Raw genomic sequence first — 18,404 nt, 5'->3', positions numbered from 1 at the left:
TATCTCTCCATATCAGAGATCAAAATTATTTGAATTTGTTTTCTTTGAATTGAATTTCTTTGAATTGAAAATTATTTGAATTGAAAATTCTTTGAAAAATTCTTTGAAGCAATCCTTTATCGTTGCCAGCACCATCGACGCAAAAAAGGTGACGTCAAACCTGTCGGCCCGCCAGCAAAACCTCCCATCCCTAGCGATGTATTCCTTTCTCTTCCCCACCTCTACCCTCGCGCCTCCGGGGCGAACATCTCTATGATTTTTCATCTCGCTCCCGGTCGGTACATCCCTCTCCTCTCTCCCTGCTCCCATCCTCTGCCGGTCTCCGGGGCGGGCAGCTCTGTGATCTCTCATCATTAGTGGCGGAGAGGTCAGAAGACACGTCAGAAGACCGTGCTGGCGTCGCCGACAGCTCCCCGAAACGCGACAGAGCCGTGTGCGTCTCCCCCCCCCCCTCCCCCCCCAGTCGACAGAAACGGCACCTTGGCTCAGCGCCAGGAATATAATTCTTGACGGTTTTTCCTGCCTGGCTTGCGGGGTCTTGTTAGGGCCTTGTAATGATGTGTTTTTGAGAGTTGAACAAGCGATTAAGTATAATATTACCTGCACTGTGATTAAAGGCTTACGATAGGTTATTGAAAAATTCCGGCTCAGGGCGGACTTATGCGGCTTAAATACCAAACTCGGGTGCTAATATCACCTGTTGTCCCTGTGCTGGTTTTTGCGTTCTTCTATACTTTCTTGTCAAACGGATTGATTTGAGGCATATAGAGTGATGTTGGTGGTTGTAAAATCTGAGTTTGCAAGTTGCAGAATGTTTATCGTTGTTGCAGTAGTTCGTTACTTCGATGCAGCCTTACAGCTGAGAATGCGCTGCACGCTACTGCTCCGAGTTTTAACCGTAAAATGCATTCACCCAAACTTTCACACATGACCGATTACGTGTATAAGCATTTGTGTTCCAGTAGCTCGTAATTTTTTGGGGTACGGCGAAGGAGCTGAACCAGCTGTGGCTAGTTTGCATTCGATGTCACTTGCGTGTTGTGCTCAAGAAGTGTTTTTTATGTCTTAGCGTATGACGCTCTGTTGCCTCATTTTAAACCTTCAGCTAATTTGCGTCTCGGTTATGTAATGAATAGCGAAGCATTAGATATTGAATGAGGTGGAGAAATGTTTGAAAGCGTTAGAGCATCTGTCTGGAGGTATTTTGAGATGCTGCTCGCGTCCTATGACATCTGCCTAAAAAACGTGTTGGAATTCTGCCTAAACTCCCATATGCAGGCGTAGCGCTTTGGATGTTTCAAAGCGCCCGAGGCGTTTGGCGTTGTTCATATTGTTGTCCCTAGATGGCAGCAGCAGTGGGCGCCTGAATATAGGCTGTACCGCAAGACATGAAATCTCGGGGTAGCGGGCATCGCTGGTGTTAGGCTGCGGCGATTTCAGAACCTAGCAATGTAACAATAAAACTTATTTCTCACAGTAACCTTCACACTGGAACCATTGAAATGATTGCTCAAGGATTCTATTCCTCGAGTAATTATGCCAAGATATACGATCTCCTTTGGCCTTGCGGTGGCTGTTGGTGCCTCCATTTGAGACCAAGCAAAGCCATGATGAATCGCGAAGCAGGAAGCCAGACTCGTCGGCCTTTCCATTTGCCCTACCGCCCTGCAGTCGGCCCCGGGCTGCCTGCCTCGGCTCTCCTCTCCGCCTCTCTCTCGCCCTCTCCGCTCCTCTCTCTGTCCGGACGGAGGGAGGGAGGGAGGGAGGGCGCTGTTGCCATGCGGGCGGCCCGAGGCCGGCCGGCCGCGCCGGCGGAGGCGGATCGATGGCGTTGGACCGGTGCCAAGATCGCCGCTCCGAACAGCTGACGCGCTGCCAGCTCGCGTCGCGGCCGCACGAGAACCAGCGCCCGGGCCCGTGCCGCGATGATGACCGTTCGTGTCATTTTGCTTGCATTACGGTGGGAATGCTGAGGAGAATGCGAGACTTGCTGGTGGGTTGAAGCGGTCTTCTCTGGTCCGACGGGGCTGACGTCTTTGTTCGGTCTCGATCGGTGGTCGTTGGCGGCGGCCCCGGGGCGGCATCGTTTCCTCCTTTGTTTGGCGGCCCGCCGCCGACGCCGCCGCCGCCGCCGACGACGACGACGACGACGACGCTGTGGTGTTGGTGCTGAGGCTGGTGCTGGTTCTGGAGCTGATAACAGTCATCAGCACCAGGTCATGATGTCACGACTCCGACCCACTCCACCGTGGGCCCGCCGTGATATCACGACCCCATGCCATGTCACGAAAGGGAGACTCACGGTGGCGTGGGGGGGGGACTGGAGGGGACCTGACCTCCCCATGCGAGTGTGATTCACTCGCTGGATAATAGCTGCTGTGTGCTGTTTGTCGTGTTTGTCATGGGAGCATTCACGAGCCGTGTTTGTAATGATGAGAGAATTGAGATGGATGGCTGCTGATTCAGGGGGCTGGCTGGTTATTATGCTGTCACACTTATTTTGTTTTCCGCCTTTTTGCTGAATCAGCCCACATTTGTTAACTTTGTTATTTGCCTGTAATACCTGAGGTATATTTATTTCATCAACATGTCGCTATTTCATCGTTTTTTTTTTTTCATTCATTCTTTAAATTCCACCAGGATACGCATGATCCTTTCTGATATAGTCGAATAGAATGTCAAGCCGTATTGTTTCAATGAAGACTGTGTTAGTTAGATCCGTCCATCGATCTGGCGCTATATTTAGAAGGGCTGATTCGCGAACGGTCTGCTGGTTAAATTGTAGTCGAGTGTATTGGGTGCTTCTCCTGCGACCGTTCCAACCACACTGCCAACCCTCTCGCACGACCCGGCGCCGCTACCACCGCGACTCGGCGCCCCCGTCGCCACACATGTAACAGGACACCCCCCTTGGACACATTTGTCAGTGTCGGCTAGACGGCGTCCCCCAGGCGCGTCTGGGCCACGCAGCGTCTCAGCCGGTCACACAGAGCTACACATAACTATAAACTACACGTCCCCCTGATCTTTAAGATCACATCTCAATGCATACACACAATATGACACAATGCACTAGGACACTAGGACACCTACATCAGACACTTGAGACACAAAATGCGACACAATCAACGCGAAAGACAAAATACATTACAGCAGTTAGCCGATATTATTCGGTACTACTACCCCGAAGCGTTCTGGCGGAGCCCCCACTCTCGCGCTACGTCGCGGTTCAGTACTGTTCTGAGCCGGTGGCTCATCAGAGGTCGGCCGCGGCAGCTCCACCTCTACAGAGGGATCAGTCTCGCGGTCGCCGACTGCCGATGAATGCTCTGACGCACCGAGCGACAAAGCCGGCTCACTGTCGTCCTCGATCGGGGGATCGGCCGCCGTCGGCTGCCCCGTGTGCCGGTGGCGCACGCACCTAACGTGCCACGGAGCACCGTCAACTTCGATAAGCTGGTCGGTCACGATGCGTGTGACGGTGCCAGGCCGGGAAACGTCAGTACAGCGAGTCGCAGGCCCGCGGCGCCGCACCCACACCAGGTCGCCCTCCCTAAAGCCGGCTCCCCGCTCAGAGTCTGCGGGGAGAGCCGGCGGCGGCCGGTCATCGTGTCCGCCGGCGCCGGTTACCGGCAGGTCACGCCCGACACGACGGAACACGCCGGCGGCGGGAGCGCTCTCAGGCTGCGAGCCATCTCGGGGCGTCATGTTGTAGCGGTGAAGTGATTCCGCGATGGTACATCCTTTGCGGGCTGACATCACTTTAATCGTCCGGTGATGACGCTCCACGATGCCGTTCCCACCTGCCTCGTGCACCGCCCTGAACCGAAGGGTCACGCCCCATCTCGCCGCGAACGCTCCCATGCGGCGACCACGGAACTCAGTGGCGTTATCCAGAAGCAGTTCTGCTGGCGCCCCGTGCTCCAGAAAGACGGTTTCGAGATGAGCAGTGATCTCGGCCGCATCTGACCGGCGCAATCGCCGCCATATTCCATAGCGGGACGGACCACAGTCGACCACGGTCAGATAGTGATCGCCACGGTAGTGTGTGACATCGATGGCGAGACGCTCCCAGGTCAGTTGAACGCCCAGTGACCCGTGTCGCCAGCGGGTCGGTGCCGGGTCGATTGACTGGCACACGTCACACGTCCGAATCACTGCGCGCACCGCTGGCTTAGTGGCCCACTGCTCTCCGTCACGCCGCAAATACCAGAGCGTGCGCCTGACACCCTGGTGTCCAATGTTCTCGTGCACCGCTCGAATTTTTGCAGCCGTGTCGGGGTGTGTGGACTCTCCGTCCGGCGCCACTGCAGCCGCCACCGGCACCGCGCCTGTCGCCGTTGCCGTCTCCTCCTCTGCCCTGCAGGCTCGAAGCCATTCCTTGGGCACGCGTGTCATTTCGTCCGCCGGATTTTCATCTGACTTGACCAGCTTGATGGTGATCGTCAACTGGAGCTCAGCCACCAGCTCACGGATGATGTCCACCCGTCGGCGAATCAACATCTCGGCATGAGCTTTTGTCCGGAGACGCGACCGGCCGCTCAGTGCGTCACCGACCCACTTATGAACGGTCGCCGAGTCCGTGCGGAGATCGATCACTCTGATCCCCCACGCGATCGCCATGTTGACGCCGCTGAGCGCCGCGTCCAGCTCAGCCATATTTATATGCATGGCTGCCTTAGTCTCCGGCCGCAGCCAGCTCCCGTCCTCCACTACGCCGCCTTCCGGATCCTCCAGGACGACGCCCGAGGCGAGACTGCTGGCGTCTGTCCATACGGTCAGCTTTTCACCCGTCAGCCTCCAGGGTCCACGGGCCGGGTCATTGGAGGTCACCCTTTCAGCCACTTGGCTGACTTGAGCGCGCAGGTCCGGGTCATCGATGGGGTCATCCCAGCCCTGACTGAGAGCATTAGCCCGTCTCTTTAGCCAGGCCGCAGCTGGACGCAGCCAGCCGGCCACTGGAAGGTGGGAAACCAGCTGGCCGCACCATGCAAACAGCGCCCTGCGCGTGATCACCTCTGGCGGTGCGCCGACGGGGTTGTCCCGGCGCCACTGCAGCTCTCCCGAGCGCGAACAGCTCACCTGCAGCCCCAGCATTCGAGCGCCGTCAGCCGGGCGCTGCGGTGGCTTGCAGACAAGGCCGTACCGGGAGAAGTGCTCTGCAACCTGCTCCGCGGAGATGACGTCCTCATTCACGAGAAGGTCGTCAACGTACGGGAGAACGCCCCGGCTGACCGCCTCGTTCTGCTCAAGTATAGTCCGCACCACAGATCTCATGATGTTCGGAGCTACATTCAGCCCATATGACATGCGCTGCAGGCAGTGAAGCTGACCACGCACTCGTACGGTGTGGTATGGCCAAAGCCGTCTGTCCAGCCGGAGCTGCATGTAGGCCTTTCTCAGATCGAGCACTGCCAATCGTGAGCCGTGCCGCCGCCAGCGACGGAGTTGCTCTGCGCACACCTCTGCGTCTGCTGTATGGGCGGTGACGTGCCTGTTGAGTTCGCGATAATCCAATACCGGCCGCACCTTGTCCTTGTTGGGCTGTTCAACCGCCATCAGAGGTATCAGACCGCGCGCTGGGCCGTCCACTCGCTCGTCATATGGCTGCAGCCACCCCTCTCGAGCCCACAGTTCCAGCTCCTCGTCATAGGCTGGCCGCGCCGCGTCCGGCACTTTGTACTGGGCGACAGTATTGTGGAGGCGGTCCGGGCCCTCTCCGTCTGTCCACTTCCAGGCCACAGTCCACTCGCCACTGTCCGCCGAAAACCGGGCCGTAAAATCCACGGCGTCCACTGACAGGTCCCCACGGTCCACACTGGCGGCCGGCGCCGCCCCTCTCACCGGACCCGCCCCCGTCACGGGCGCCGTCCCTGCCGCGGCCTTGGCATTGGCCGCCACCACTGCTCCATTTGTCACCGGCCCTGCCGCCGCCGTCTCGCCCTGCACCGCGGCCGCCGTTCCCACGATTTTAGGGGCCACCGTACGCACAGCTGGCGTCGCCACCGCCACCGCCGCCGTCGCTGCTGGCGGCGCCGTCTCCGTTGGCACCGCTGTCCCAGCAGCTGGCCTCGCCCCTGTCACCAGCGGCGGCACCGCCACCGCCGCCGTCGCTGCTGGCGCCGCTCCTGTCACCACCGTCGGCACCGCCGGCGCCACCGCCGTCACCGCCGGTGCCGCTGCTTCCACAGCCGACACCGCCCCCGTCACCACTGTCGGCGCCACCGCCGCTGCCGCTGCCGGCACCACTGCCGCACCAAATTCCACGCCATTGGGCATCTTCACACACACTCCGCCCAGTGCCACAATACCAGACATACCGAGCACCACGTCCATGCCCAGCGGCCGATCGGGTACGACCAGGGCCGTCAGGCTCGCCCGGTTCTCCCGGTGCTGCACGGTGATCTCAGTGATGCCCAGACAGCGCAGCGTCCCGCCGTTCACGGTCATCATGTTGACCGGGCGCGGTGACCAGTCCGAGCAGGCTCCAGCATGAACGAGTGTGTCCGTGCAGCCCGTGTCCACTAGAGCACGGCACTTACGCCCGTCCACGCTGATCCACACGACCGGAAGTGTGCGCGCTACTGATTGGGAGACGGCGCTGGCGCTGACGCGGTCTCCCGACCGTTTGGGCACCTTCTTGCGATGTGACCCACCTGGTCACATACCCAACAGCGCGGCGGGGGGCGGCTGGCTCTGCGCTCCATCGGTTTACGGCGGCTCGTTCCGTCGGCCCGCTCACGGGTCGCCGCCGCCACCGTGGAGGTGCGCTCGTCGCTGAGCACTGCCCGCGCCCTCGTCAGAATGCTGGCCAGGTCCAGCGCCTCTGCTCGAGTGCCGGCCCGAATCGCGCTGCGGACGGTGTCCGGCAGTCCAGCGATGAAGGCACAAGCGAGGGCCTTTTCCGATACTCCACCGTGCAGCGTGGCCAAACGGCGCAGGTCCGCCAGATAAACGTCGGCCGACTCGCCCGGCTGGAGACGGCGGCTGGCATACGCGTCGTAGGCCGCCAGCGGGTCCATGGCGAAGGCGTCGTACAGCGCGTCCCTGACGCTGTCCACGGAGCGGCGGCTCTCCTCTGACATCTGCAGCCAGACCGCGAAGGCACCGCCAGTCAGTCGTGCTGGCAGCACGAGCGCCAGATTCACCCCATGGTGCTTGCTCAACACCTCGGCACGGGTGAACCATTCCACTATGTCCGCACCGGTCCCTTCGCCACTGAACTCGGGTATTAGCCGAGGGTCGAAAGTGGCCCTTCCGCCGGACTCCGCTGCCGTCGGTGTCACACCAGCACTAGCACTCGCAGATGCCTTCACTTTAGGCATGGTGCCGAAATAGCTTGTAGTCGAGTGTATTGGGTGCTTCTCCTGCGACCGTTCCAACCACACTGCCAACCCTCTCGCACGACCCGGCGCCGCTACCACCGCGACTCGGCGCCCCCGTCGCCACACATGTAACAGGACACCCCCCTTGGACACATTTGTCAGTGTCGGCTAGACGGCGTCCCCCAGGCGCGTCTGGGCCACGCAGCGTCTCAGCCGGTCACACAGAGCTACACATAACTATAAACTACATAAATCTCGGGCCCGTTGTGTCGGCTGGACTTCAGTGGTGTTTTTTTTTTCCTTTGGTGGGCGTCTAAAGTCAGACAGACTGCACCACAAATAACGGGCGTCGGGTAGTTGTGGTTCGGCCGATCAGATTTCTGCCATCACTTCGCCATAGCGAATATCATTCCTTTACCTGAACAACTAACCTGAAATAACCTGAACAGCTATAGGCGCTAAAAAGACAACATGTATTGTTTTCCTACGGGTAATTAATGCCGTACAGAGGGACTTGTCTCAGCTGTTGTCCCCTGTTATAAATCTTAGGACGGATGCAGGACTGGCTCGTCAGAGGAATGCGATAATCGTCCCGTATTCATCAGAGGGGCGTCGGCTGTCGGCCGGACCTGGCCGGACCGGCCGGACCTGGTCGGACCGGGCCCCATAGTGGGGGCATCCATCGCGGAGGGCCAGCGCCGGCATACAGCCGGCCGGCAGGTCCTGGTCTGTGCCTCGCAACCGTGCTGGTTTGTCCTGAGATATCCTGTGGAGCCAGGCGCGGTCCTGCTAGGGTCCTCTCAGTCGCTGTGTGATTCTTTAGTCACGGCTCGCTAGGCCGGTGGGTGGATTTGGCAACCCAAAGCTGCAGTCGACAATCATGAACACCCAAAACCACATCGTTTTGCGGAGTGTTTGAACCCGCCCGACGAAAACAGCACGGTCATTAAGTACGGCGTTTTTGGTGGTCAGCTCGTTTCCGCTTATCATAACTTGTTGCAAGATTAGCTGATTTTTCAGCGGGGCTGACGTCAGGCGGTGATTGGGGGCTGTGTGAGCTCAGCGGAGCGGTGGTGATGGTGATGGCTGCAGTGGTGATGGCAGTGGCAGTGGTGACGGGTGCGGAGACAGTGGCAGTGGCGGAGGTGGTGCTATCCATGAAGGCAGCGATGGTGTTGGTGTGGTGGTAAGCGTGAGGATTGTGGTAGACTGAGGAGGGGGCTGACATCTCGACACATGACTTTGGTGTGCTGGTCTCTGTCGTATCCTGTTGAAGTCATTTTTCTCCTCAGACGTGACTGGCTGGTTGTCCACTAGCTGGTACAGTAGTTCCACCGCCGGCCGAGCTGTGGGAGCTTCAGTCTCCAGCTGGCGAGCACCATGGGAGGACTTACCAGACACCCCCTACCACCCCCCACCCCCCTGCCGGCCGTTTCTGTGCCGATGGCCGTGTCAGGGTCACCGCTGGCCCGCCGCAGTCACCGGCACCAGCACCAGTGCACCAGCCGGCGCGGGGCCGGCGGCGCTGCAGATCGGGGCGGCTTATTCAGCGGCTGGCCGCGCCGCCGGCTGCATACACAGCCTGATGGCCCTACATGGACACCGGGATGCATATCGCGCCCGGCCGAGACGGCACCGGCCGGGACCGTGTATTTCTGGGCCTGTCTCATCGCATGCGGGGTGTGTCGCGCGAGAGCCGAATTTCCATACATGCATGCTCTGAGGAGCACAACATCCGCGATATTTTTAACCCTTGGCCTTTGCAGATCCTGAAGTGTGTTCAGAAGCTTATTTTGAAAGGACCGAGAGACGACGGTCTACAGCGATTGAAGCTTGCGGTGTGACTTGCCTACGAATCCGCCACCATAAAAATGAATATGTTTATATAACTAGGTACATAGCAATGTTTATCGCATGTCAAAGTATATAGTTTAGAGAAAAAGTTCAATTGACTTGCTGGCTTTAATTCACAGAGTTCCCGGTTCGTTTTATTGTTACGGGCGGCTGTGGCCGCCCGTTGTGGCACGCCTGGCGCCGCCCGTGGCGCCTCCCCGGCTGGCCGCGCCCGGCGCCGCCCCTGCCGCGTGGCCCTGGGGCGGGGTCGGCGGCTAGCTCTGGCTGGGCGGGCGGCGGCCCGGGAGACGGGATCGGAGGGACGTGTGGAGCGGTACGCGCTTGTGCTCCCTAAACTGCAAATAGAGTGACATTCGGATCCGGTGTGTTCTGCTCCCGCAACATTTGGCGCGGTCGGTAGGACCGGCGACGGCAACGGTGAGTCTGTTGTGTTATTATCGTTTGGCATGATCGTGTTTAGACTGTAGCCGATTAACTAATGGCCGGAGCCGAGCGGTCTGCTCGGATCAGTGGTGGATGAGGGGACGGTAGGGTTACCGCAGGCATTTTTCGGGGCGGTTAGCCTTGATTATTTATTATTATTATTTAGAGACTGAGTAGTATCGCAGGCGGTTAGCCTGTGAGACAGCGTCGTGCTTTTTTGATAGGGTAAACGGCTATTGCCTCTGTTGGATGGTGTCGCACTCGACTATGCGCGGCCCCTGTATGAGACAGGTAAAAGTTATTGAAACATAAAGGAGGAAACACTGATACGGAACGAACATCGAGTGGGTCGGTAGCATTAGCCTAGCGTGACGCCGAAACTGAGCGCGCGATGCTCCAGGACACAGTAAGTCAGCTTCAACAGGAGGTTGGGCAGCTGCAGTCGTCCTTGGAGGCACTCACTGTTGCTCGTTTCAGCCCTGATACGTCCAAAACTAGCGGGTGTTACGGGTGTGGTGCTCCTGACCATTTTCGGCGGGACTGCCCAGTGGGGCGTCTTGGTCAGCTGAGGTCCGGGACACCGGGGTCACAAAGTTGAGGTGTCCCTCGTGAGGAGGGGAGGCCGCAGTCGAGGTGGGTGCCCGTTAGTCGCTTCCAGCGCTGACCCACCTCGACCGATGTGTCTTCTCGATCCGGTTTTGCGGCAGAACAGGAGCGTGACCGGTCTATTATGTGACTAGGTCAGGATGGGTGTCAAAGGTTTCAGGCGGGAAATCAAATTTGGTCCCTCCTGATCGAAACCGAAAGTAGTGGAAGACCCTGTTACATCAAGTAGGGTGGGTGGGCAGATATTGACTTGTGCTGCTAAGAAGTGCTCGTGAACCAAAAGGTGATTGTATTTTTAAGTTTCAGATGGACCCTACGCGGCTGGAGCTAGACAGCCTCTGGACGGCTGTTGCCGAGGAAAGGGCCGAGCGCGAGCGACTGGAGGAACAGCTTCAGGGTCTCCTCAGAGGGCTCTCGGGAGGTGGTATGCCTTCCGCGGACGCTGGGCTGCCGCTGATCGTGCAGCAGGACGCGGAGCTGACTGAGGTGGTGACGGAGATGCCGTCCTCCGCACTGTGGTCGTCGCCGGCGCCGTCGGACTCGGACCTGGTGGAGGTGGTGGTGGAGGTCCCACCCGCGGATGGTGGTGCCGCGGGTGAAGCCATGTGGGGGACGCAGCCAGATGGAGAATCGTTCCCGTCTCCTGACAGGAGACGCCCGGGAGACGGCGAGGAGGGCGGCGGACGACCACCCGTATCTCCGACCGCCGCCATCCTGGCGGAGGTTTCAGTCGCGGTCGACGGTGCCGACATATTGGGCGAAATTCTGGGCGAGCCGGTATCTCCGGCCGCCGCCATCCTGGCGGGGGCTTCAGTCGGGGTCGACGGTGCCGACATATTGGGCGAGATTCTGGGCGACCCGATCGACACGGACTTTGGCTTGGGGGACATCGCTGAGGGGTCCGGCGGTTCGCCGGAGGCTGGTCCGCCGGGGTCCGCCGTGCTCTTAATAGGAGATTCTATGCTGAGCAGGGCGGACTTCCGGTGTGACCCCCCTCGGCGCCTGTCCGTGTGCGCGGTCCCCGGGCTGACTCTGAGCCGCTGGCTGCGGTCAAGCGCGACCGAAGTAAGGGCGTGGGTCTGTGGGAAAGGGGAGCTGACGGACCTCCAAGTCATCTTATGGCTGGGCGGTAATGACGTTTACCCAAGGGGGGCCGCCTTCGACCCGGTCACGGTGGTGGCGACGCTGGGGCGGCTGAAGGAGACCATCATCGACACCCGTAGCCTTGGTTGCGCCGTGACCATCCTCGGCGTGACGCCGCGGCCGGCCCGCGACGGTGGCAGAGTGTGGGAGTCCACCCCGGCCTTCTGGCTCGAACGGGCGCTGTGCGAACTGTGCCGCGAGACCGACTCCACTTTCGTCGCGCTCGGCCGACGCCTCTGCCGGCGGGAGGGGAAGAAACGGCGCTTTAAGATGGACGGCAGGTTCTTCTCGGCTGACGGGGTCCACCTCAGCGCCGCCGGCTACCGGCGACTGATGGACTACCTGCCGGGGTGGCTCAGGCGCGGCCGACGCTAGGCGGCATGTGTGAGGGCGCTCGGGACGGTGTGTATGAATGTATGATTCGAAGTTGTCGTTTTTGTTGTTGTTGTGTTTTGTTGAGGCTGTTTTTGGTGTGGTTGTCATGCGGGGGGTCACTCGTGCTCGTGGGATGACTCGTGCTCATGTGGGGGAGGGGTGTTACGGGCGGCTGTGGCCGCCCGTTGTGGCACGCCTGGCGCCGCCCGTGGCGCCTCCCCGGCTGGCCGCGCCCGGCGCCGCCCCTGCCGCGTGGCCCTGGGGCGGGGTCGGCGGCTAGCCCTGGCTGGGCGGGCGGCGGCCCGGGAGACGGGATCGGAGGGACGTGTGGAGCGGTACGCGCTTGTGCTCCCTAAACTGCAAATAGAGTGACATTCGGATCCGGTGTGTTCTGCTCCCGCAACATTATGACGATGTGTTTTTGAACAGTCTATCCCATTTCTCTGGAAGCGTGACATTTCGCCCACCAGAATCGTTTAAGGACTTTGGCCATATTGAAGGAACTTGTCGGACCAAAAGGGAAAGTTCATCGGCGCTTGCGACGTTGCTGGGTGGAGACAACATCGCTGCCGACAGTGATGGAACCCCAAATTAAAGCCGTGATCCTTCAGCGACAAAACTTGTTTCGCCGAAACCGCCGCCGGCGCGACGGTGCCGATTAGAGTTGCAAAATTTCCCTACCGCACTACCGGCATGCCGGTAATTTTTCACTACCGCAGGTTTATTCGTGGTATCTGGCATGTCTTGCCGGTAGCATGCCGGTATTTTTGATTTTGTGCAAAAAAAAAATATCAGCAACTGATTCAAAATTTGGACAGTAAGAGGCTCTCAAAATGTAGTAACAGCAATATCAGCCACTGCAAGATACATTTTGTGGTAGAAGTTCCATTGCTTAGTGTAGTGGTAACACAACACATGGACCTCAGCATTTCACAGGCTTGGTTATAATTAGAATTGTCAAGAATCTACTGTGGTGTATAAAAGGAAGAATACTCATTCATGTTGCAAAAGCACGATAAACTAGTAAGTCTAATGGTAGGTAATACGTATAGCACAATAAAATAAATAAAAGTTCATTTAAGAGAGTTTAGCGTAGTGAGGAAAATCATATTGATGATTATGAGCATATTTTTAATTGACCGAATCCTCAATGTAATCTGAATAAAATGACAAATAGCAAAAATTCGGGTATATTCGATCACAGATCTTTGTCAACCGATACCAGCAGGCGCCACAATTGTAGATGTCAAAATACTTTTTGTTCAGTACACATGCACAACAGTAGATATGTCCTCAGGGAAAAGATTTATGGTTGATAATTCTAAAAGTCGCAGCAGTCAAACATAATATGTACAGGGAAAAACCTATACACAAGATTAAAGTGCGTGTGTGCCTAAGCATATACGAATTTAAGATGAAACAATACTTGCGGATCAATTAAATGGGCAGCAAGTTACACTCTTACCCTGGACAAAGTTAGGGCACATATAACATTTACACTGTGCGAAACAATTAAATGAGCATATTATACATAAATGAACATTATATACGTAAATGAGCATACATGAGCGTATTATCATACTATGACTACTCATACCCTGGACAAAGTTAGGGCGCATACAGCATCTATGAAAACGATCTACACAATCACTTTTTAACGTGGTGAGCTCTTGAAAAATGCTACCCTACTTTGGAAGTAGCTGCCAGGAGGTGCTGTTATCGTTAATAGCTGGCATCCTATCGCGGATGGTGATGGATTCAGCAATCCTCCTGTCAGCTTCATCCTTACATTTGCGTACGATGCGTGCTATCAGAGTCGTGTCCGTTGGGGTCAGGTCTGGGTGCTCGTGCGCGAAATGTTCACCCATTGGTGTGCCTAGTTTCTTGTTGGTGCCATCTCGTAAGTGTTCGTTATATCGCAGTCGTATTGGCCTACCGCTTTCTCCTACGTAAGTTTTGTTGCACAGACTACATTTCAATACGAATTGAAATGTAGTCTGTGCAACAAAACTTACGTAGGAGAAAGCGGTAGGCCAATACGACTGCGATATAACGAACACTTACGAGATGGCACCAACAAGAAACTAGGCACACCAATGGGTGAACATTTCGCGCACGAGCACCCAGACCTGACCCCAACGGACACGACTCTGATAGCACGCATCGTACGCAAATGTAAGGATGAAGCTGACAGGAGGATTGCTGAATCCATCACCATCCGCGATAGGATGCCAGCTATTAACGATAACAGCACCTCCTGGCAGCTACTTCCAAAGTAGGGTAGCATTTTTCAAGAGCTCACCACGTTAAAAAGTGATTGTGTAGATCGTTTTCATAGATGCTGTATGCGCCCTAACTTTGTCCAGGGTATGAGTAGTCATAGTATGATAATACGCTCATGTATGCTCATTTACGTATATAATGTTCATTTATGTATAATATGCTCATTTAATTGTTTCGCACAGTGTAAATGTTATATGTGCCCTAACTTTGTCCAGGGTAAGAGTGTAACTTGCTGCCCATTTAATTGATCCGCAAGTATTGTTTCATCTTAAATTCGTATATGCTTAGGCACACACGCACTTTAATCTTGTGTATAGGTTTTTCCCTGTACATATTATGTTTGACTGCTGCGACTTTTAGAATTATCAACCATAAATCTTTTCCCTGAGGACATATCTACTGTTGTGCATGTGTACTGAACAAAAAGTATTTTGACATCTACAATTGTGGCGCCTGCTGGTATCGGTTGACAAAGATCTGTGATCGAATATACCCGAATTTTTGCTATTTGTCATTTTATTCAGATTACATTGAGGATTCGGTCAATTAAAAATATGCTCATAATCTTAAATAAAAGTTCATGACAACATTCCCTCGGGGAAAAGGCGGAATCAAAACACCAAAAAACACAATGTTTGGAAACTGGCCTTGAGTCCTGAGATCATGAGATGTGGTCTGAGAAACTCTTCAAAGAATTTGACACTGAAAATCCATCTGAAAAGGCAGGTGTTAGGTAGCCCTGAGCCTGACTTTGGTCCCATAGTTAAATGAAAATGGATTTGAACTGGCATTTTGTCTTATCTTTACAAGAAAACACATCATGCAGGCAAAATTGACACAAAGTGGCGCAAATAATTAGACAACCAAGGATTTACTTTTAAGATTCTCTCTCCCCTAATGAATGGATGTAATCTGATGACGTAATATTTATTCATATACCCTTTTGGTTGAATAACTGAAGAGAAATGAATTTTCTTGTAGTGAATTACAATCAAAATGTTGAATTCATTATGATTTAATATTGTGTTGGCTAAATTTTATCAACATAATCATTCACAAGGCAGTAGCTTGCAGTCGTTAAACTTTTTTGCAGCGTTTTAATCAGCTGGTTAAAAGCCTCTGTTATGGCGCATCTGTTTCGACATCCTCTTGTGTTTGCTCCCGCTTGAGGTTGGAGAGGATGGAAGATATCGTTTTTGTACCTACATATTATTTGGTGACTATTCTCAGGACCAGTGAGTTATTAACGCATTTTTTTACATGATTCGTATATTATTCACGAACCAGCAAGCCATATTGGATAGGAAAAAGTAGATGTTGATCTCGCTTCCTCAGTTAGGAAGATGGCCGAATCTGTACTTGTTTACCTATGTTTTGACCATCTAGATTCTAAACATTTGGCTGGTGCCTGCAACATGTTAGGAGAATATGGAAAAGTAGAACACCTGTGAAATGTAAATGTGATAACTGCTCACTGTCCAGTCTTCAAAAACACATTTCAGTAATTCAAGTCCTTTTTGCCCTCACCTTTTTGATGAATGTGTTAGTTTTTTTTGTAGGCAATACTTCTTTGATTACAGGTGATATTTTAACAGCAATTGCAATTGAGTTTCAAAATTGTGGGTATTTGTGGGGCCAACTCAGCCAAAATCAGCCTGCTGGTATTTGTGGTTGGACAATGGATGGCTGCTGGGTGGGACGGGTACCTACTGAAACTGCCAAACTGTGGCATCTCTTGCAGGGATAAGCTAGAATCAAGAATGCAGGTTTTTTAGTATGCCGGTAATTTGGCGGTTTTTTTGCTTGGGGCGTGGTAGCATGCCGGTATCCCAGAAAATTTTTGTGGGGCGTGGCGGTGCCGGTAGCAGCCTTTGGGGGAAACTTTGCAACTCTAGTGCCGATGGCGGCTTTCCAGTGTGGGAGCTCATTTCTGCCGACCGGCTGGCTCTGGCAGCTCGGATGCACGGCTCCATTGTGGGATATGGATCGGCGCGGCGCTCTGGCGAACCGGCTAACACACCAGATATACCGGATCGGGCCGTGCGCCAGACGGCCACGGCCCACCGGTCAAACGATGTCAAATGGTGTCACCGGTCAAACGATATTCGGCACCTACGCACCTCTGCCTGTCATTGGAGCTAGACATAGGCCAGACTATGTGTACTGTGTAGTGTGTAGTCATGCAAGATAGGCCGGACTATGTGTAGTCATACACTGGTGTGTCTACCTTTTCTACCACATATCGCATTCCAGGGGCTGGCTGGATGAAAGCCCTACCTAGGGGGGGGTAGACTTACAGAGGGTGGTTTCATAGCCTAAGAGCACTCGACATTCGGTGCTAGCGGCCGGCTTGTCGGTCAAGTATTGAGAGCTCGCCGTCAGTGGGTCTTTCATTGTTGAAATGATAAGCGCTGGTGAATCGAAGATACGGGGTGTGAATTTTCATCCCGTGGGGTCTCTTCAATGATTTACTAGTAGGTACGATGTTACTTTGTGACTCGAAAAGTAAGAAAAGCGAATAAGTTGGCACTTGATGCTTGAAATTCTTATTGACGGGGCCGTGCTTTTCAGAGCTCCTTACATCTTGCGAAGTTTGCAAACTTTGCTGTAAGAATTTCATGTTCAGTCATTTGTTGTCATGTTGCCTAGGCAGCTTGCAGTGGTCCGTAGGTACGTGTTTCAGGTGTTTTGGAGCTAAATAACACACCACCAGCTGGCCTAACCCGCGACTTTCCTCCAGCTCAGCTCTATTGTTACGTTTCCACCAACTCAAAAGCTTCGTGAGGCGTGCTCTATTTTTGATGTCGCGCGGACTGTCGGTCTTAGCGACCCTATCAAGGCCTGCGGCATTCCCATCCGTGTCAGCCTTTGTTGTCGGGCGGCCGGCCGGCCGACGGGGACGGCTGCTTACAAAGCTAGTTCGGCGCTCGGCCGCCAGGGCGGCGCTGCCGGCGGATGCGCGAGCGGTGTCCGCCGCGGCGGCCCTGAGCTGGCCGGCCGACCGGCTCGGGGGCCCACTCGGCAACAGTGGTTCGAGCCGGTCGGGCAGTGTGCGATGTGGTGGCCGCGCCGGCAGCGCGCCCCGTACCCGACGCGCTACTAGAAGATGCCAAAGGGCGCCGATGTCACGAGTGAAAATATGAAATGTGCTAGCGGGTGTGAGAAGCCATCGAAGAAGGATCGCCTGAGCCCGGCGATGCTGGCTGCGCGCGTCAACAAGGATAACTACATGCTGTGCGGCACGGCTCGCGGTGCCAGTGACAATGCCAGTAGCAGCGCCGGCGACGCCAGTGACAAGTGTGACCTGGTCTCTCCGACAGAGTGCAGCGGCTCGTACCACGGCCCGTGCGCGCGCTGCAGTCCGCTGTACCCGTGTCAGCGGAACGGGGCCGCTGAGTCGCCGGCCACCCGCACCTTCACCGAACAGGTGGTGAGTACCGCTGACCTGACCTGACCTGACCTGAGGTCACCCGGCGCCCGGTCCCGGCCTGTTTTAGCCCCGCCGCTACACGTCGGCTCCGGGCGACGCCAGTTTGTTCACCCCTCCTTTCACTTCAGACTCGAGCGGTCGCCGCTCTCCGGCACCGCCCTCCGATTACTCTGCCCGCCCAGAGCACTCCTGTGCTCTTCCCTGGGTCCTGACCAACTGCTGCTCCATCAACCTGCTCCTAGGGAACTATTAGCTTAATCCTTACTCGTAGATGTCCTCTGTAGAGAAGCCTGGCTGTGGGGTTCCTTTGTAGTACCTACTGATTGTTACTCCATCCAAGGGTACGTTTCATTCTTATATGTTCTCCAACATCAAAAGCCTTCTAATGACCTCGGTCCTAGTTTTCTCTTTACTCTGACTGTGCCCCTCGCCCTTATCCCGCGGTCTTGGTCTTTTCTAACCTCAGACCTCCCCGCCTCCACGGAGCCCTTCTCATCCTCTACCGCAGATACAGTGCTCCTGCTGCCACTGCTGGGACCTCGCTGGAGTCGCTCCTGTTCCTGGCCTGGAACCGGCATATCCTGGGAGGACGTGGTGCCGACCATCCTGCTCCTGCCACTACTCCAGCCTCGTTCCTGGCTGGGGTTCTTTGTTATCAACCCCGGTACGCCAGACTCCGACAGATACCGTCGTTCCTAGCCGATACCCCGAGCCTGAGTAAAAAGTAGATGAGTGGTACCATTCCCGTGTACTTGTTGCTTGTTGAGCTTCGTTTGAAGTGTTTTGATAGGTAGAAATGGATACTTGTATTTTGATGTTACGCTGCTACGTTGCTGCTACTGCTAGTTATGTGTCGTTGACCATATTGCAGTAAGATTGTGTTAACTCGGGTAGCATTTTGCATTTGGTATGTTTCCCATGCCCATGTGACCCTTCATAACCTCATATTTTTTGGAGGTCGCTGG

General features: G+C 55.4%; 2 protein-coding genes across 4 annotated transcripts in view; both read left to right on the top strand.

Annotated features, from left to right (window-relative positions):
- Positions 1–18,404, top strand: part of LOC122384298 (phosphatidylinositol 3-kinase regulatory subunit alpha-like) — a 151,731-nt gene that overhangs the window by 114,839 nt on the left and 18,488 nt on the right. Inside the window, exons 6-7 of one of the 3 annotated variants that reach the window (XM_043371575.1) lie at positions 17,330–17,439; positions 17,926–18,103. In XM_043371575.1, the coding sequence (XP_043227510.1) occupies positions 17,330–17,439; positions 17,926–18,103 (288 nt within the window). Of the gene's footprint in view, positions 1–15,166; positions 15,245–17,329; positions 17,440–17,925; positions 18,104–18,404 lie in introns of those variants that run through there. The other 2 variants (XM_043371576.1, XM_043371574.1) reach the window with 2 other exon arrangements.
- On the top strand, positions 9,457–11,794 carry LOC122384299. Its single transcript, XM_043371578.1, has 2 exons — positions 9,457–9,596; positions 10,515–11,794. The coding sequence occupies exon 2, from the start codon at positions 10,515–10,517 to the stop codon at positions 11,724–11,726; it is 1,212 nt and encodes a 403-aa protein (XP_043227513.1). The 5' UTR covers positions 9,457–9,596; the 3' UTR covers positions 11,727–11,794.

The sequence above is a fragment of the Amphibalanus amphitrite genome, unplaced genomic scaffold, assembly GCF_019059575.1.
Source record: "Amphibalanus amphitrite isolate SeventyFive unplaced genomic scaffold, NRLGWU_Aamphi_draft 000185F_arrow, whole genome shotgun sequence".
NCBI lineage: Eukaryota > Metazoa > Arthropoda > Thecostraca > Balanomorpha > Balanidae > Amphibalanus > Amphibalanus amphitrite.
This window is presented reverse-complemented; position numbering and strand designations above follow the sequence as displayed.